The sequence below is a fragment of the Liolophura sinensis genome, chromosome 9 (assembly GCF_032854445.1).
Source record: "Liolophura sinensis isolate JHLJ2023 chromosome 9, CUHK_Ljap_v2, whole genome shotgun sequence".
In the NCBI taxonomy this organism is placed as follows: domain Eukaryota; kingdom Metazoa; phylum Mollusca; class Polyplacophora; order Chitonida; family Chitonidae; genus Liolophura; species Liolophura sinensis.
The window spans coordinates 30,430,651-30,451,532 of NC_088303.1; the positions used below are offsets into that span (position 1 = coordinate 30,430,651).

At 38.2% G+C, this 20,882-nt stretch overlaps 2 protein-coding genes across 2 annotated transcripts; one reads left to right on the forward strand and one right to left on the reverse strand.

Moving 5' to 3' along the window:
- Positions 1–7,464: 7,464 nt before the first annotated feature.
- On the reverse strand, positions 7,465–14,755 carry LOC135474790 (NADH dehydrogenase [ubiquinone] 1 beta subcomplex subunit 5, mitochondrial-like). Its single transcript, XM_064754386.1, has 6 exons — positions 14,612–14,755; positions 13,358–13,440; positions 11,476–11,542; positions 10,341–10,402; positions 9,144–9,250; positions 7,465–8,509 (listed from the first exon to the last, which is right to left on the reverse strand). The coding sequence occupies exons 1-6, from the start codon at positions 14,718–14,720 to the stop codon at positions 8,368–8,370; spliced, it is 570 nt and encodes a 189-aa protein (XP_064610456.1). The 5' UTR covers positions 14,721–14,755; the 3' UTR covers positions 7,465–8,367.
- A 221-nt stretch (positions 14,756–14,976) lies between these two features.
- On the forward strand, positions 14,977–19,626 carry LOC135474788 (sperm-associated antigen 7 homolog). The gene is made up of 7 exons (XM_064754385.1): positions 14,977–15,069; positions 15,429–15,496; positions 15,630–15,718; positions 16,344–16,428; positions 17,063–17,152; positions 17,645–17,798; positions 18,580–19,626. The coding sequence occupies exons 1-7, from the start codon at positions 14,988–14,990 to the stop codon at positions 18,738–18,740; spliced, it is 729 nt and encodes a 242-aa protein (XP_064610455.1). The 5' UTR covers positions 14,977–14,987; the 3' UTR covers positions 18,741–19,626.
- Positions 19,627–20,882: the final 1,256 nt, after the last annotated feature.

Genomic DNA, 20,882 nt, shown 5'->3' on the forward strand with positions numbered 1-20,882 from the left:
ACATGTAAGTACTTTAGTATTTGTATAGATACTGCTATCCTTTCTTGTTAAACTTAAGTATTTTAGTATTTGTATAAGTCTTATTATCTGTTCTTGTTAAAGCCAATAAATTGTTGTAAAATAAAATCTGCTGGTTTTGCTTACTTTTTTGTGCGGCTAAACTGTCGTGTGTTTCGAACAAGCCATCTCTTTATAATACAGACAGTTTGGGTCGTAACATTATACTCGATGCTATTTGTGAAATACTTTTTATTTGCAATGCAGCGTGATATGTTACGCTTTTAGATCTCAAAAAATCAGGCTGAGGTATAGAAATCAACAAAGATATCACAGTACCTGTGTCCCCTTCGCCGACAAGTCACGAGACCAAGGATGGCCTGGTAGGTAGAGGCAGTATTTTGTAGCGAGGTGCACGCTGTCTCAGCAGTCCTTCATATGTTTCACCGAAGCAAGGACAAACGTAACGGAAAACCCTTCCCCCACCAATCAATACAAAAGACCAAGTATTCAAGTAACCACACACACATATGTATATACCAAGTACCACCCAATGTTCAAAAGTGTATCTTCCTCGCCCTATATATCGGGCGCGAGTTATTTGAATAAGCACACCCCTTTCCACTGTGAGGTAACGCGACCACTTGGTCTCTATACGAACGAGCGTATGGTATGTTATATAAGGGAGACATTGTATCCTGTTTCACTTATATACTTAAAACCTCGCGAGAATTCCTCATAAAAGTTGATTTAGAAACTTATGAAGCACTGTAGAAAAAATTGGTACATAGCCGAAAAAGCTCGCCTGTGTCAGTCACGTGAATGTAAAACTTCAACTCGATACATGAAGCATGAAGGTAGCATTTGTGTAACGGGTATCTACTGTGTGTAGATGCGATGGTTGATTGTGAGTTACCTCCTTTGATGTTAGTTCTCCTATGTTGTTGTGGTTTTGCTGGGTAGCGGAAGGTGAGGAGACGACGCCGGGATTGCTACGAGCAAACTGATAAGATACGGCTAATGTAGAACATGGTTAAACCCTCCGGATATAGAGGTAAACTTGTGTTGTCTTATACAGTGTGCTTAAGTAATCCTTGTTACGAGGAGTATGTTGTACTAGTACTTACTCAGTGTCTGCATTTACGGTACATGTAACATAGGTTATAAACTAAAAGTAATGGGTTTTACAGACCTCTCAACCTAAAATGTTCCCAAGGAGTGAGATTGGGTTACTATCCCAGCCAATTAGGCGAGGGTCCCGCCTAGGCCCCTGGAAGCTCTGGGGTTCTAGATTGCCTGAGATGCATTCTAGCTCATTTCCGGAGAATAAAACTGCAAATCATTAGACAATGTTAACTTACGGTTTTTACAATATCTTCTATTTTTACACAAGAATAACCATCATATTTATCAGCAAATATGGACTGCTTTTGATATTATTCTCTCCTTAAGACAATAAACTGGAAGTCCAAGAGTGAACTTACTGCAGGCCCTATTACAATGTGGAATTGTTAGGAAACTTTCCGTATTCTACTTCGTTTTGTATCTCGTTTTAGGCGCTTTGATGCAAATCTATACAGATTTTGTGGGGAAAATCAATACTAATAACCAACACCATTTGTCAGATTGGAAACTGTATTTCCCTGAAATTATTCAAATTGTGGAAACAATCCAAACACACAACAAACCGAAGATAATGTACAATGCATGACGTGATCTAAATACCTGGGGTGGCTTCATAAAATATTTATGAAAATATAATCAGATTAGTCACTTTGTAATTAGCCAGTAGTCTGCAACAATTTACACTAGCTAGACGGCATTGTGACTGTTTATAACCTTATAAGGTGACGTGGCACACAGATTTATAATCAGGTGGCGACGCCCGATGAATCATCGATCGGAGGTAGGTCTAGTGGTAAAACAATTACACTGCCAGTGGTTACAAGAATGTGACTCGTGAGTGCTCTTTTATTATTTGAAAAGATTATTTTTTCTTGTGTAACAAGTTGTATTCACGAGTGGCCTTCTTGGCGCTGGTTAAGACTTCACTTGGTGGTTCAAACTGGTGACAGTTCGCTAGTTTGATGGTCATCAAAGAGGACAGCGTGCCCTCTACTCCCAGCGATCCTCGAAAAGCGGTTTTGTTTTTTCTCACCATTGAAAATACCCGCTCCTCGCCAGCGTTGGAATGTGGTAGGATAAGTATCAATTTAGCCACTTTACTCAACCTTCCAAACTTAGAGCTGCCGTCTACTAATTTAAGAGAGGAAAGATGACCCCAAATGACATCCATCCGGAAATAAGACGAAGTCTCGTCCAGTTCCTGGTCATTATCATCTTCAGTAGGTTTGACGCGGGCGCTGTCCCAGATTTATCCTGGAATGTGACTTTTTTCCAGCATTTGATATTCCACAAACTCTTCTTGGAGCTTCTCGATCTCATTCGTTGTTGATGGGAGATGGTGTGGAAATTTTTTAACGAAGAATTCAATATCATCAAATCCACTCTCATCTTTCCAGAAGAAATCAACGAACTAGGCGTGCAGAAGCAGGTCGTCATTTAGTGGAAGTTTTGCAAGACATTCTTTTGTAGCTTTCATGTAGAATTGACGCACTGCCGAATAGAACTCAGCAACTTCCCTTGGTGATACGTCACCATCATTCAACAACTTCTGAACTTTCTGTTTTGTCACAAAACCAATGAAGAGCTGATCATCCTTCAGTTGATTCATTGTCTCAGAATAGTTGACACTCATCAGATCAATCCCGGCAGGTTTCATATGCTGAATGGTGATGAACTTCCCCATCAACTTCATCAGAAATATGCGGAGCTGGTGGTAGATTGCGTAAATACAAGGGTCTTCTCTTTGAAGGAACCTATTCACGGCTGTGAACGTTGGCAGGACAGCGTTGTAGAACAGTAAATAGATTTCTGTCATTGGATCATTGAACAGATCTTTCAATCGTTTGAAACGAGGTATACTCTCACTGTTTGAGAGGAAGTAGCTCTTCAGGGCGGGGTACATTTGAAGAATTCTCTTCACAGCTATTTCCAGACTTAGCCAACGTGTATTAACATGTTTTATCACTTGACGATACTTGACATCACAGAAGTCTGCAAACTCAACAAGCATTGACTTTCTTTTTGTACTTTTGTCAAAATAATAAAAGACATCAATGCACATATCCTCAACGTCAAAACCAGAAAAGTCAGAAAATGAACTAGATGCCCTACAAGCCACATTGTGCACAAGATGACATGGGCACCCCGTGAAATAACAATCAGCGTTTTGTTGTTTTACCCTTGTAAATATAGAGTTCCTAACCCCAAGATTAACACTGGTGTTGTCGACACCAAAGCCAACACAGTTGATCCACGGGATTCCGTTTGAGTTTAGAACCTGGTCGATTTTATTAAATATCGCTTGAGCGGTCGCTGAATCTCTTCCTTTAGTTACTGTCACTGTTACGGGATTCATTTTGTCTAAACCTACATCATTGGAGCCATCCGTAAGTAGCGAATAAGGGTTGTTCTTCATGACACCAACAAGTTCCCTCAGAAAATAAGGTGCGATGGAACCGTTTATCATACACGTTGATTTTGTTGCTGCCGATGCATAATTCTTCGCAATTTGAGAATCGGGGAACATATCTGAGAAAAGCGGGCTTAAATGATTTGAGAATGCCAAGGGAATGTTTTGATTGGCCAACAGCGTTGCCATCTTAACTTCTGCACGAATCACCTGTAATATAAAAATACATTGATATTTGAATAAGCACAGCACTTATATGAAAACAATAATAGCATGTCCATGGTTTTAATGATTGTTTGATTGATTGGAGTTTTACGCCGTGCTCCAGATTATTTCACTCATATGACAGCGTTAATGTGGCAGGAAACCGGGCGGTGCCCGGCAGGAACCCGCGACCTCCTGCAGGTTGCTGGCAAACCTTAATTCGCACGTAAAGCTGGAGACAAAGTCAACGGGAACTGAATATGAACTCACAACCTCATTGGTGTGCGCCTTCAGCGATCATTGTGCGTTGCACGGTAACCGCTCGGGCACGGAATGGTCTTAATGAAAAGCGTTTTGTTTTCGAGGGTAGTAGGTGAGTGTGAGAATCATTACATAATGGTTTTAATAAGGGAGATACATCGCAAAAACAAACAAATAATAGATAAACCTACTAATGTCCTTCTCAACACTCGGCAGTCAACGTAATTTATCGGTAGGCCCCTAACTGTACGTTCATACTGATATCTAACGATAATAATATACAGCACCGGTACTTCAAGGGTAGATAATACCTTCGATGCGATTGCTCAAGTTAATATATAATACGATAATGGCCTATTGATAACAGAGGTATTGAAAAACAACGAAAAAATAAAGCTTCAAAAGATTAGAATTAAAAATCACCTTGGTATTCAGGTCAGATGACTGGCCAGCAAACATACTGGAAATTGTAGGTTGTTTGCTCTTCGTCTTCACAAATTGCTGATGGGTATCACTGCTGATGTGACGTTTTACATCAGTTTCCCCTTGATGGGAACAGGACAAATTTCGAGCACAAATATTGCAGTAAAACTTAGAACTGTCACCTTCCACAGCGCTGATGAATGGATATTTCTTGATCCATTCTCTATTGAATTTGCTTTTGTAAGTGGCGGCATTTCATTTTATGGTCGTACAGTAACTAGTCATCATTAGTACTTCATGTATTTCATTCATGACATTTAATACTAATTGTTATTTCAGTGTCTGTCAATTATTGCAGTTTTCCCAATTAATAGTGTTATGTTTATCACGAAAACCAGTATAGTTTCACAGAATGTAAAGATCCAGAGGTTGTAAACAACCATTTCACTATATAACAAGTAGAGTAAAAGTAAAGAAGTATAGGTCAATTAAGGGCATTTCCTGATGTATTTAACAGTTAATATGTTGCATTAGGCTTGCACATCTAGATACATTTATGGCCATAGTTCTTTAATTGTTATCAGAATTGGGCTAAGTTGAGAACTAATAGTGTAACTGGCTTTGTCACGCACATGTCACTGATAGCATTTATTGACTAAAAAGTGTAGTCTAGGGCAGTACATGGGATAAATGTACATGTGTATACTGGAGAGAAAGAGCTAACACAATCAGTGCAACTATTGTGAAGTTGGCTATGTATTTTCTGCTTGTTGTAGGGTTTTTTCCATCTGGACAATAAAAAGAAATCTGAACTGGAGTTGGAGTAATTGCTTCCCTCGAATCCTCCCATCTAACATTTGCATGTAAGTTATTGTGGATTCTAATACACAACTGAGACGAGGTCAGGGATTTTATAATTTACTGTAATATTTCGGTCAAATAACGACAGCGCCACCTGGTAGCAGACCGGACCCAATTCCCACATATTTATAACACTGCTGTATATAACCGAGCTATAAAATGATGCTTTCATCCAACGTAGAAATGACTAAGGCTATACCATCTGTTGCCTTTTCATTCTAGGTTAGTAATAATCTGTCTTTTGTAGACAAATAAAAGTTACAGATACATGACCCTGGTATGTTGTATAATGAATGCCAATGACGTAACGCCACTTCGGCAATATTACCGTCATACCGTGCAAGGTGGATATGTTCTACAGACAAAGTAGCTCGATAAGTTGTATAGAGAGGTACGTGAATCTGGTATGTTTCATAGATTTACGCTCAATATAACACATACTTTATTATAAGTCAACATACATTCTAGCATTACTCAGACAACAGACTTTCTGTTAAAATTACCAAATTAATGTTTTTGAGTGTACTGTTTGTGCGCTGACCCCATATCATAGGGCTGTATTTACTTATTTATTTAAGTATATGGTGCTTTACGTCGTAGTCCAGACTATTTCGACCGCCAAAAACATGGTGGGAGGAAACCAGCCAAAGCCCGGGCAAAACCCACGACCATCCCCAGGAATTGCTGGCAGACCAGCCCGATGTGTTGCAGAGATACAACACCCCAACATGTTGCATAAAGATACAACACCCTCGATATGTTGTGTAGATACCGCAGCTCGATATGTTGTATAGATATCGCAGCTGGATATGTTGTATAGACACAGCACCTCGATATGTTGCATAGTGATACATAAGCCTGATATGTTGCATAGTGATACATAAGCCTGATATGTTGCATGAAGATACAGGAGCCCAATATAATGTATAGAGATACAGCAGCTCGATAGCTTGTATAAAGATACAAGAGAAATAAAGATATGGGACGATGACACCTTGACTTCCGCTTGGCGTCATCATGCCCTCAGGGCCTACCCCAGCTAAAACCCATGACGATCCACATGTTGCTGGCAAACCTCCCCATGTACGACCGGAAAGGAATACATATGCATAGAAGTTGACTGGCGTGTTTACCTGGTTTACGTATCAAGTAAACCAGGCTCTACATTGTCGCACGTTCCAGCCGCTGTCCATAGATGCTGGATAAAGATTTTAACATATGGCATGTAGATGCCTCATTGGCCTGTAACTCCAGATTCAAGATAGTGTGTTAGCGCACTCGGCCAACGGGGGCTCGTCGCATCACTTCCCCAAGCGCATTTAGTGGCGTACCTCTTCAATGTATGTCATGGAAAATACGCCAAGCGCATTCTGCGAATACTAAGTAAAACAGGCCTCAGAAGTGTAAACAATCAAAGTCAACGCTTCACTCTCTGCAGTTTCAGCTGGACTAATTTCCAGAAGAATACTCAACACAAAACACCAAAGAACTACGGAAGTTTTCAGGTATATTATATAAAATAAGAAATTCAAAAAAAAAAAAAAAAAAAATTCAAAGAGAAGCAGAAAAAAGTGAAGACAAATTATCCAGCACCTATTGATAATAAAGACTGTTTTTTTTTTCACCATGAAGTGAATAACTTCCACCGCGTATTTATGACTATGACGTTGTGGTAGGCCTGCTATATTCTGAAGCTTGGCGTGCAGGCTGCTGCCCATGAAACCAGCTATATATAGTAATGTAGTATACTGAAAGACAGAACGAGTCGGAGAACCGGACTTGTAAGGGCTGGTATTCGCCCGTCAGAAACTGGCTCTTTTCTGACAGGTTTGCACTGAGTGGACGCATGAGTGTCACACAATTAGTTGAAATAATTACGCTGGTATAATTGTATGTCGATCGATTTAGGCTATCAATACATTCCAAAGATTGTTTTCCTATAGTCTGAGATTTCAGCGAACTGATTGACTGCAGTTTTGATATCAATGTTGTCTGTATAATCCTTTTGGACATGCAAGAGCATGAGGTCACTTAACCTAGACTGTGTCAGGGTGGACCGCAGGTATGTTTTTAGCCTACGGAGAGCAGAGAAAGACCTTTCGCGCGTTGCATTTGTGGCTTGCATAACAAGGATCAGACGAAGTGCAATGCGAATCTCGGAGAAAAAGGTCCTCTCATGGTGTGACATACAAGAACAAAAGGGAATTCAGAAACTTCAAATCAACAGGCGAGTCTTCTGCTCGGCAAACTTTACAAAATACTGTATCTGAGTACTTAGTCTCTCTTTATCAAAACCTGATGTGTAGAATGCTGCCACGGCTTCTAGTTGCTGACTGTACTCTTTATCAATATAGGCATTCAGAAGCAGATCCTGAAAATTTCTATATTGTCGGAAACCCGGCTGATCAAACCTGTCTTGAATTGCATTAATGATACGATCAAGAACATCAAAGTAATATTGTCTGTGGACGTCCAAACATGTTCCAACAGTTCTTAAGTGAAAAAAAAAAATTTATTTACATTCACGCTCACAGCTGCAGCATACATATATATTTATATATTTAAAGCACACTCATTCTGTTTCCTGTAACAGAAAAATTTAGCTGATCGATAGCTATCAATGAAGGAGAATTTTCGTTTCCTTCAACTCCCTTCAACAAATTTGCGTTAGCCTCCGAATTTCTGTTACTTTAACACTTGCCTTTAGGCATTTACCTCCAAAATGGACTTGCCACATTTTTACGAGATTTGTCAGTCATGACAACGCAATGCACTGAGACATAGTCTGAATATTTAAACACAAACATTTCAGTGTAACGCGGTTGCCTATCTTTTGGTGATCTGTTATATCATGATAAAACATGATAAAAGCATATCAGTGCTTCAACATATTTCAGATACTGTTATGATGTATAGCAGAGAGAAGAATTGATATAACATTGCGACCTCAGAGACTCTGACCTATATACAAATTGTGATACTGCAATTCTAATTACGGATGGCAACCTGGAGGCACGCATTCATTCTTCGTAAAACATGTAAAGATACAAACAACTCTGTTTTCAAAATCGCTAACAGCACTATTGTTAATTTGTACCAACAGTATCTTTGTACAACTCTTTGTTTTTTGATGCCGTCTCTACTCTGCTAGCATCAATGGGAACCCAGTACCAGCCCCTATAATCCTGTCGCCTTCCCATCAGGTCCTTCACCTTCCATTCCAGTAATCTGAGGATAAAAGACATACATGTATATAAGTTGGCAGTCATTTGCAGAGATTTTCCTCGACTGATAATGGCTGAGCTTACCTAGGAAACTCTCATGGAGCAGTTTTGTGACCTTATGCCTTCAGATATTCCACAGACAAATAAAAATAAAAAGCAGAAACTTCTCCGGAAAAAGAGTAAGGTCACGAGATTAAAGATGACTAATTTATGTACGTCCCACACGGCAACACTGAACGGATGAAATTTAATGGTAAAACTCAAATCTTCTTGGAGGCCGAATTTAAACATCTACATGTATAAATGAACATCACATAGTTCATTTTGTCAACATTTAAAGGAAATTTTAAAGAGACTACATTGTAGATTTTTGGCGAAAAACATTTCGCTATTATTTAGAATAGCGCAAATAATTAGCGTTCTCAAATGATCAGCCTCATCTGTGCAAATGTATCGGTTCACTTTTTCAAAAAATAAGATCATTTTAACACTAAACAGTACAGCACCAAATCTTGATATTTTCTGAAAGGCACTAATTTGATCTTAGTTAAGAGAGAAAATTTTATTTGATTAGTGAATATGAAGTTTTCACCAGTCTTCTTAAATGCAGTTGATGACCTTTTTAAAGGTCAACTCACCTGTTTTTGCGAGTCTCGTTGGCGACATACAGAGCATGCATGTACCTCTCATAGTCCTTCTCTGGTTTGTCGTAAACGTATCGGGCAAACCAACGCTTTATCGGATGCTACCAAAACAACACCACATAAAGACATTCAACAGCCAGGGGTTTGTACACAGGGAACTGTCGAAATCCACTGGCTAAATAATGCTAAAGACCACATTTACAACTGCTGTGAAGCTTCAACCTTTTCAACCACTAAAGCACTTTTTTCAGTGAAACTTATGCATACAGTTATGGTGAATATGTCGCTAAACATGACTTGTTTGTGTCATTAAATATGCAAGCTTTATAGAACTATGCAATCCAATTGTCTATATCCCACAGTTCTCTCATTGTTTCAGAATACTGGTTGTAGAGGTGGTTGAAAAGGTTCAGAAATTAGGGTAGCCTGACTAACTTTATAAAATTTTTATGTTTTCTCCACCTTTAATATTATTATTATTCATAAGCACTGAATAAACCTGAAATTAAAGTCTGGAGCTGCTTTACAGTGAAGTTTTTAATACTTTCTGAACAGCAAGCATTTTTTCTTTTTAATTTTGCTTTTGAGGAGATTGGATCATCATTTGGTTTTGAAGCTACTTTCTGAACATTCTAATACAGATATTCCCACTTGACTTAACAAATATGTTGCTGTGTGAGGTAACTTTAGGGCTAATGCCATGGTTCGATACCTGTCACTACCCTAATTGTTCTAAAATTTGGGACAGATATTAGTAGTGTTGAAAGTAGAATATTACATTTCTTTACCAACCTTTGAAAAAGTAAAGATATGAGTATGTTGTTCATTAGCTGGTCTAACCATGTGAGAAAAAAAGAAACTCAATATTCCTAATACAATTACATAAATATTGGCTAAAATGTGCAGAACAAGTGTCCCAAAATTTAGAGGAAATAGGGTGGTAAACTCTCTTGTTCCAAGCATGTGTTTGTACCAATCAACTTTCTGTGAGCAGTTTTAGCCTAGTAACAAAATGAACAGAAACAAAAAGATGGAACACTACTTAACTTTTATACTCAGCAAGGTTCAAGTGTTGGAACTGAGAGTCTCAATAGAACTAGTTTTCAACCCTCTTGGACGAGTGGGTGGATAACTGTCAGCATATAAAGCAGTCCCATTTCTTACATGTATGTCTGTTAAGTGAAATGTTACCTTGTGATATTCCCAGTGTTCTGGTTCATACCCTTCTGGTATATCAGCCAGCTCAGCCTGGCCTGAAAAACACAAATGCAAATGCAAGACTAATTCAGCACATGGTCACTTAAAACTAAAGTCTAGAGGTCATCTCTTCTGGAATCACAATTACTGTGTGAAAATCATCTAATTTTTTGACATAACTATAAGTGACAGCAAACGCCCTTGACAGGCATGGGTGAACAACCCACCCAGCTTCAAGTAAGTAAGAACTTGCTGAACATGGTGAAAGCAGAACTACTGTACTTCTTCAATCTTTTCACATGTTCGCAAGGTGTTTATCCAAGCATATTCTGAAAGCATTATTTTGTGTTGACTGGAGAAAACCATAGTGAAGCCCTGAAATTGGCCAATCCAACCAATGTAGTTTTGTCCTTAAAATCAAATTAAAACATGTGCATAAAGAAAGTTACTCTTTCATATGCAAAAGGCTGAGGAATTAAGGTGAAATAAAATTTCAAGGATAACTGAAAATCAGTTCTATTCAAGAAAATAGCTGTTTTAATTAATTTTCATTTGCTTTAGCATCGAATGCTAGAATTGCAAAAATTGCTTTATGAGTTCTGGTGTAAATAATATCAGAAACCAGCCAAAAATAATTGCCATGTGTAATTACATACCGGTGGGTATATCAGATGTTCTCAAAGACTAATGCATTTAACAAAATTTTCAGTGGTTGAAAAACATTCCCAAATGCAAATGAAAAAAGATCCACAGCACTTGAAAACATTTCCAGAGTACCTGAAAACATTTTCATTGCACTGACAAGATTTTCAGTGCATTGACAACATTTTCAGGGCAACTGAAAACATTTCCAAAGCATTTCAAACCATTCCCACTGAGATACTTTATTTTTCTTTACTTTAGTAATGATAACCATCTAATTAGAATGTTATATTGTTAAATTTTCACACATGCATGTACCTGCAGCCTACATAATGAAGTTACTGATTAAACTGATCAAGATAAATTAAAATGCTTGCAAAATCCAACATCTGAGATTAACACGTTCAGGCAGACATTAAAAATGAAAACAGCCAACAGCACATATATTTCATATGCACATGCAGTCTATAAATTGACATGTACTCACCTATAAATACATTTGCATAGAAGATGATGGCAGCCAGGGGTAAAACACCAATCATGAAATACAAATGCTACAACAGGAAACACAAATTTTGTTTTTGATATGTAAAGCAGATTTACATACTAGAAACAGAAATGGCCAGAGAATAACTTTGGCACACTCTTTACAAAAGGAGCAGGGTGGTAATTCCCACCGGCTACTGCATCTATTAACATTTTGGGGGCAGTCTGCACTCTCCTGGCTTTGCCCGGGGAATTTATCTATTTATTTGATTTGGAGTTTTACGCCAGACTCAAGGATATTTTACTTATACGTTAGCCCCCAGCTTATTAAAACTGTAATTCTTCAACCTTTTCGCATCTTTGCAAGGTGTTTATTCAAGATTATTTTAAAGCCATTATTCTGTGTAGACTGATAAAATTAAACTTTTCATGAAGTGCTGAAACTGGCGAATCCAAACAATGTAGCTTTGTCTCAAAAATCCATAAACTGCATAAATTGCACATAAAGTTGATCTTTCATACATGAAAAGGTTGTTGAATTAGGGTATGGTGGGTAGAAACCAGGCAGAGCCTGAGGGAAACCCACTTTGCTCATGGTACTATAAGTTGATCAACAACTTGTATACAGGTCATAACTGTCTGACATTAGATCAAACTATCTAAAACCTTTACAAATTAATGCCCACAGAATGGTATTCTTTAAACTTTTGAGGCAGTACAGATTTATTTTTTTTGACTGTTGTGAAAGCGTTCTTTGACAGTTGACACCTTGACATGTACATCCTAACCTTTCAAATACACAGATGTAGAAAAAGTCATAGTGTAATAATTGAATAAAACTGTATGTTTGCAAAACACATGGCATAAAGTAAAATAAAAATCACACTCAGCACGACTTCTGTCTTCTTGAAGCAGGCAAGTCCTAAATATAAATATATTATTTATAGATAAAAGTGCTGCCTCACTAGAATGCCACGCTGAAGACACCCCATCACGTCAGAAAATATGGAAACCAGGTTGACCGTTGTACCAGGCCCACAATGATCTGCTCATTCCTTTATGCTAATTTAACTTACTGTTACAACTGTATACAGTATAATACAATCTAGTTTCTAGGAATAGGTGACAACAACCGTTAACTTCATGTATTTCAAGACACCAGACAATTAGCCTGAACAAGATTCAAATACACAGCCCCATCAGTTTACAGCTAGCCAAATCCAGTACCCAGTTTCGCCACTTTGCCAGTTTTAAAACTTTAGTAGGTCTCCTCCTGGGATTGTACTCAGGCCTACTCCCCACAAGGCTCAGCCAGGTTTTTTAACTCATTTGTAATGACAATTCTGAAATTTAGGCATGACCCTACCTGTGGTTTTACTTTAATAGGTCTACCATTCACAAAGTTCACACAGATGTTCTAACTTGACTGTCGTGACAATTTTGAAATTTTAGGCCTAAACACACCAGGTCGAACCTGTACATCGGTTCTGTAGATGTAACAACAAGTTCTCGGTTGGTGCCATAATGCCAGTAAGACTAGTGCACAAGCCTGCTGGCGTCATCAGAGATAAAAAGTTTACAATAGGACTGCAACTCAGGCCTACCACTCACAAGGCTCACCCAGATGTTATGTTTCTTGAGTGTGTTAACACTATCAATTTTATCAAAATAACATCTATGAAAACACTATCTTAGGTTATGTTTACCACATGGTTTTAAATCTCCAGCCACGCAGTCCTTGCTTTAGGCCCAGAAGTTATTATTCATGTTTTGGAACACAAATAAAATACCCTTGTTCGCAAACGTACAGCTTATAACATCAATGAAGTAGTTATGCATTAGTCTTTGTGATAAACTTGTACAAAGATAGGTGGTTTACTCACAAATTCGTCTTTGAATACATCCCACTCAAATCTTGAAGGTTTTGGCACCATTTTCCGTACCTCTGCCATGCCACGTGACAAAGCTGTAACACAAGGGGAATTAAATCTTCGTCAATTACAGTCATCGGGGTACCGTTTTATCAATAGCCTAATCTAAAGGATAGATGATGAACGCTATGTTTTCAATCTCAATTTCAAATAGCTTATTTCATTCATGCTATGAGTTCTCAGGTGATTAAAGACAAAAGCACTGATGTCTTGGGAAATGGATATTATTACAGTAATACACATAAGTTTCTTAGAAAATATGTTTTACTAGCTTCTCTTTCCACTGCAATTTAATAATGTAAGTGTTAGGCTAGGAGGTGGTTAAAAATGGAACATTTGCTATTTATGTATTTATTATTTATTTGATTATTGTTTAATGCCATTATACTGAACTTAAAAACCTTCTTTGTCAATCACAGGCCTTTCCAATTTCTGAAGTACATGCATTCACACAATACTGGTGAAAGGGAAAGAGGTAAGGCTGTGCAGCAAACATCGCTAACCTTAATCGGGTCAAAGTCTGGAGCCATTTTAGTTCCAGAAACATTTGGGCTCCTAAACAGCTGACCACCCTAAACTAATCATGACAAGCTTTATTACAACTAACATATAACCACTAAGGCAGGTGAATATCAGACAATGTTGAAAATAGCCATCAATGTTCGATCTAATTGTACTAAACCAGCACCTTGTTGTTACAGGAGTCGTACACCTATAACGCACATCAGGAAAATATTTTTCTTCAATAAATTTGTTTAAACATTATGCCTACTGTGCCTGTAATGGTAGCCGTACCGTTGCCACAACTGCTCTGAAGCTTCATGAACTGAAGTTCGTATCATCACCGCAAACGTTACCCGGTTCGAAGCTGGAAGTTCCCCTGAGGTGCATATTACACGTCAGTGTGCCACACGAGTAACGTTAGTTCAGTGACTGTTGGAGCAGTTGTGGTTAGCCCTACCAGAACGGTAGAAGAATACATGACACAATATTTCTTCCGTTCTTGTACTTTAGGATAACATTTCGAAGAATACTGTGAAACTTGGTAAAATATGGGAAAATTTATGGACGGACATTTTGTGCGTTAATGTAATTTGTCAGTGTAATGCCTCTGGTATCTTTGGAAGATGTTTTTAGTTGTCAGCCATCAACTTTTGACTTAAAACAAAAAGCTATCAGTTGGTGACAACGACTGTTCATACGCACCAAGCTGCACCACATTATTTTTTGCCACTGGCTTCAGCACAGAGCCAGTGGCACCAAAACTGCGAATGTTTCTTGAAGCGGACTGTCGAAGCACGCTCAACACGACCATGGTTTCGACTGCTTCTGAAGGTCAGAGGCCCGCAGCAAAAACGAACAGATATAGAATCACGATGAGCTACATCCGAGATAAACAAACAAAAAAACAATACCTTAATTCAGTGCACTTACGTGTTACATGCTATAAGGCATTAACATATTATACTATATTATTATTATTCAAACAAAGTGAATTGATGATGCAAAAAAGTCATTTATAAAATTAACAACCAAACCCTTCTGGCGAGAGGTGCACCGCGTCTCCGCCAAACAACCGAACATGGCGGACTTACTTGGATCGATTCTGGGATCCATGCAAAAACCCCCATCGCTCGGGGAAGAGGAAAAGAAGAAAGCCAAAGGTAACGTAAAAATATTGTATGGGATATGAGATCTAATATCAAAAATTGGCTGTACAAAGAGAAACAGTGGTTCAGAAACGAATTAAACTTTGTTGTTGTGGGATTCACTTTTGCCGTTATGGCCTTCAAGACAAGGGGAGATAACCTGTGGTTTCGGGCTACATGTTGTACCCCCCACCCCTCCTCAATCACCATCCCATTAACCAAATCAAGCGCTGAGATCTATTTTCAACGATTTCGTATATTTCCCTGCCTCCTTTATGGCAGTGGAGAAATTCTGATTTGTGGGGGGGGGGGGGAATGGGGATTCAGGATATTCTGACTGAAATATTCTATTTTTCCAACGTGTCTGTTGACAGAGTTAAAAGAACGTTTGCAAAAACAGCAGGATCATGAGAAGCAAAAGTTGGAAGGTTTCAGAAAAAAGGTAATAACACTAATGTTGTTGAGTTTAAAATGAACATGATCATTGTTCTTCATATCTATCAGCTAATATGCAATTGGAGTGTCATTTGTCATCTTATATTTTTGTGTTAAGTTCTTCTTTCTTATTCTGACAGATGCAGAAAAAAATTCACGAGTTCATACAAAATGGATCAGAAGAAAAGCTGAAGTTTCCTGCTATGGATAAGGTCTTTCGGGCAATTATGTATGTTATAAAATGAAATAGAGGAATAATCCGTTGATGAATCAGTGCTTCAGTAATTTCAAAAATCTCACCATCTACCTTTATCTGTTAAATGGTTCATAACTTTCTCACATATTAAATGAAGGCATGATTTTGAGTATAAATTTTACTCTTTTATCCAGGTTTCTTTTTCTTTGTCTATGTAGTTGAATTTAGTGATTGTTGTAAATCATTATGCAGAACATACATTATTTAGTGACACTCCTAGCTGTTGTGAGTTTAAAAGAGGGGGTAACTCTCAGATTGGGCAACAAGGTTATGAGAGTTAATGTGCTCCATAGATGTCAAATAGACAGTAAGAAATATTTACCGCATCTTCGCACGCGCATTGAAATTTTTCAGACCAGGTCAGTTGATTATGGGGTCAACTCAGTTGATATTTATTTATGTTAGGGAAGTTTTAATGCACGCGCGAAGATGCGGTAAATGTTCCTTACTGTTAATCACATATATTTCGGGCTGTTTTACACTGTAACTCTCACAACTGCATTGCTCGTTCTGGAAGTTACCTCACTCCACAGCTAGACTGTTATTTATATAATTAAATATTTGTATATATATATATATATCTTATTATCTGTTCTAGTCATGAGGTAGCAGATGTAGCTGGTTTGACCTCATTCTCGTTTGGACAGGAAGAGGAAGACAGATATGTGATGCTCTGGAAAAAGGTCTGTCACTCTTGACGAAAAAATGTACACTTATAACATTGTGACTGAGGGAATGTGAATCTTAAAAGAGAAGTTTGCTCCTTCGTGAAATAATGTTAGTGTGTTGTTTCCTCTTTTGTGGGTTGAATCACTTGGTTGTTTGCTAGTCTTGCTATGTAATATGTAATATGGAAATTGGGTTGGGGTGGGGGAAAGAGATGTTTACTGATCAGAATTTGGTTGAGAAAATGGGTTATCTTTACCTGATGATAGGAACAAATTCAAAACACACATGGTAACGGGTATGACTCCTTCCTATATGTGCATGCCCCTTAAGAATCGAGCTAAACAATTTAGTATGTCAGTACTAGTTCATTTGGTTTATCCATGGTAGCACAGTTTGTAATGTTGTATCAAGATTAGTTTTATGGAAGGATTTCTTTAAATGTGCAGCAAAGTGGAGACAGGAGAACAGAAGTGAAGTGTGAGGAGATAACTCTTGCATATTTGAAAAAGCTGTCTTAATATACTAATTACATGCCACTAGCAATAGATTGTTACATGGATTGGTTGTTATAGGTGGATAACCAGGTTACCTTATTGTGCCAGTGACGGTATCTTGTTAATGATTTGGTATTTGTTTTGTTTTTGCCAGGAATTTGCCCCATCAGATGAGGAATTGTTAGCGTACAGGAGAGGTGAAGCATGGGACCCAGAAAAAGCAAAAGAACTGGCACGACAGAAGGTGTGTATAGAGCAAGCTAAAGATGTGGGAATTATATGTGTAGACAGGTTAAGCATCGAGGATATAAATTTTTTTACATATTATACTAAGGGCAACCATTATGTATATAATACCTGTAGGTGTGCATCTTAAACTTCTTATTCTAATGATGTATTACCCATGTATGGATGTATGTTACCCTCTTGGCAGCTTTGCAGTTTGCGTGACACACAGGTTCACAAGCACAGGCTGTATGCTTACATCAAAATATCTCAAAGTTAAGCCGAATGAAAATAGCCAAAAATTGTAGAAGACTCGTGACTTGTAATTTTATCAAGTGACTACTTCTATGAATGTTTTGACTTTTTCAGAATGATGCATGCAGTAGAAGCCTATGAAATGCAACATGCTTATGTATTTGAATGCTAAATTTAGCCCTGATTAAGCATACAGATGGTGTATGTGCAATGTTATTAGTGTTTTTCTCAAATTCCATATTTTCTCATTTTCTAGGAGTTAGAAAAGGAAGAATCGACACACAGTGCCAAAGGCAAAACAGAGTTTATACCAAATTCAAACTACAAAGACAAATATGAACATATAATTGGTCGGTCAGCAGCCAAAGATGCCGCCATGACAACGACAGCCAATCGGTCTTATGGGTTTGGTACGTCATTGAATAATGGAATAAAGGAAATATTAATAAAACAAAATGAAAGCAATTGCTGAAGACATAAGGCTCTTTATCTCCTGTCAAAAAATTTCATATGTATTCCTCACCAAATCTTTCAGTCTGTATCAGTTCACCATGCTCTTATTTGTTTCTGGTTAAAGCGCTAGCGCAGCGTAATGACCCAGGAGTCTCTCACCAATGCGGTCGCTGTGAGTTCAAGTCCAGCTTATGCTGGCAGCCGTACGCGAGAAGGTCTGTCAGCAACCTGCGGATGGTCGTGGGTTTCCCCCGGGCTCTGCCCGGTTTCCACCCACCATAATGCTGGCCGCCGTCGTATAAGTGAAATATTCTTGAGTACGGCGTAAAACACCAATCAAAAAAAAAAAAAAAAAAAAATCTTATTTGTTTCTGTCAAGAATTTTTCCATTCTGCATTTAATAATATATTTGCTGGCTGGGATGGTAAAAGGAACAGTCTGCAAGGACTAGGGTCCTTGACTAGTGAAGTCGCATGTTCAGATCTGGTTCTCGCTGTTTAGACTGTACCTTTAAGCCAAGAGGTTTCTTGGATATCTGACGGTGGTTGCTGGTTCACTTGGATTTCCACCACCCATATATATATGTATCGAATAAGTCATATAAGCGAATATCCTTGAGCACGGCATGAAACATCAGTTAAATAAAATAATAATACAAAATACATTTTGTATGATCATGTGCTGTCATTATTGCTTGAAGGACTAGTTTACACCAGTTTCCTGTGTTTTTCATTGCAGTGCCAAGTGAAAACAAACGAGACAAAAGAACGGTAGAACAGGTTCTAGCAGATTCTAGGGCGAAGAAAAAACAAAAGACTGATTCCAGTGTCATAAGCTCAGACACTCTAGACACCCAGGGCGACCCACCAGAGTGTAGTGATACCCCTGCTTCTAGTTGATGATGTGCCACTTTAGTTACTGCTGGACATTTAGCACAGCAGGAAAGTGAGTTTTTATTGTGTTTTAGTGCCACATACAAAAATATTCTCATGGATGTTACTGCAGAATAGTTACAAAAATGCTTGCCTGATCACAGACTTGTTTGGGGCAGAGTACCAAACTTTCTACTTATTAGAAACATGGCAACTTCACAAGTAGTACATCAGTACCGTCTGGACTAAAGTCCTTCAAAGACGAACTCTTTCCATAAGATGGTAGCTATTGGTGAATGTTAAAGCTTTTTCCATCAATGTTTCTTCTAGCTAACCAGTTGACAGCCATAGTAATGAATCTGTGGGCAGTTAGATCAGCCAATCATCACAGGCTGCGTAGTCAGCCAGTTGTTAAACATTGTTTTAGCCAATGAATAAGACAGTGACATAAGCCTGTCAGAAGTCAGGCGATGTAAACCAAGCGGTGGAAGCTTGTCAGCAACCAGCAACATGAGCCAAGTGCCGGTAGATTGCCTGATGACTGAAAAGCTGTGATTGGACCAGTTGGTCAGACAGACATTATTGGTAGTAAATATTCATTGAAATTGGCCATTTCGTTTTTTCTGTCTGTCCTCTTTGGGAGGAGTATGTAGGTGGTGTGTCGCAGATCAGAAAAATAATACACTGGTTGTTGACTGGAAACATGTTATAGTATTGTGCAGATCTCACAATGAATTCTACAGCTGCAGTGTCATGTATGTTGTTTTAATATGTGATGAGACATCCATCTGTGCAATGTTAAATAGCAAATTTGTTGTATTGAGTAAGTAATTGTCATGCAATGCACAGTTCTGCTCTTTCTATGTTCTGTTTAGATGTGAAGTAATTCTTTAACCTTCTCGCATGTTTGCAAGGTGTTTATTCAGGCATTGTTCCTTGAAGACTGACAAAATCCCCCATTTTATTGAGCCCTGAAATAGGCCAGTTCAACTAAATTAATGTAGTTTTGTCTCCAAAATCAACATAAGAATGGGCGTAATTTACACTGAAAGTTGCTCTGTCACATGGGAAAAAGTTGGCGAATTACGGTATGTGTATATTTATGAGAAATGGTGTTTTTATTTATCTATGGGCTATCCGCGAAGTGTAAAGCTAACCACAATCATATAAGTCGTACTCAGTAATGTTGGATTTAGGATAAAAAGACACGTCAAGAAATCCGAAAGTAATTTTGAGGTATGCAACATGCTTAAAAACCTAGGCTACCTAGCCTATCTACATATTTATGTCAGCAGCAATGTCTTGGCATTGGATCAAAGATTATGTTGTATGCATGATTTCAAAATACCAACATTTCACAAATCGTCTTATTTTTGATTTACCCATATAGAGAAAGAATCATGTCTGTTCACAGTTCAAGGATTAGTGAAATCTGTATGCTGGTAGAAAGTATAGTCGTGCTCATATGATATAAAGCTAATAAGTCTTGTATGTTGTTGGCTTGGGTTTATAAGTCACTGCTCATTTCCATTCAATGACCTGATTTCCTCCACCATAATGCTGGCTGTCGTCGTATAAGTGAAATATCCTTGAGTACGGCGTAAAACACCAATCAAAAAAATACATAAATAAAACATACCATTGTGATGTGATTGGAGAAATTGGAGGTTCAAATCCAGTTCCTGCTGGTTTTCCTAAGATACCTCATCCATTCTCATCTTTACTCAGTCCATGACCCTGACAGACATTGTTGAAGTGAAACATTCCTGAATGCAGAACTCAACTCAAATACAACTGTTTGAGACCTCAAGGTCAGTGTAAGTTTCCATGTTGTTGAATAGCAATGTCAAGTTTGATTGATTTCACTAAATGAGTTTCCTCCACCATACAAAAACCACCACTTTCATAAAAGTGAATCTATTGTTCTGATGCTGCATCATTTTTAAAGAATGGAGGGATTTGCGCAGTATGGAGTAGTTTGAGGGGGCTTACACGTAATGTATACCAGTATTGTAGTGGTAATAGTGTAAGGGTTTGAACTCACAACGTCCATGAGGCTTGTCTAGCTACTGGTGAAAATCATGAAAGTAAATGTTTTCAAAAGGCTTAAATCCTTCTGATAATGTTATCAATGCAGCGGCTTGTGGATTCCATCAGCTTGTTCCATGA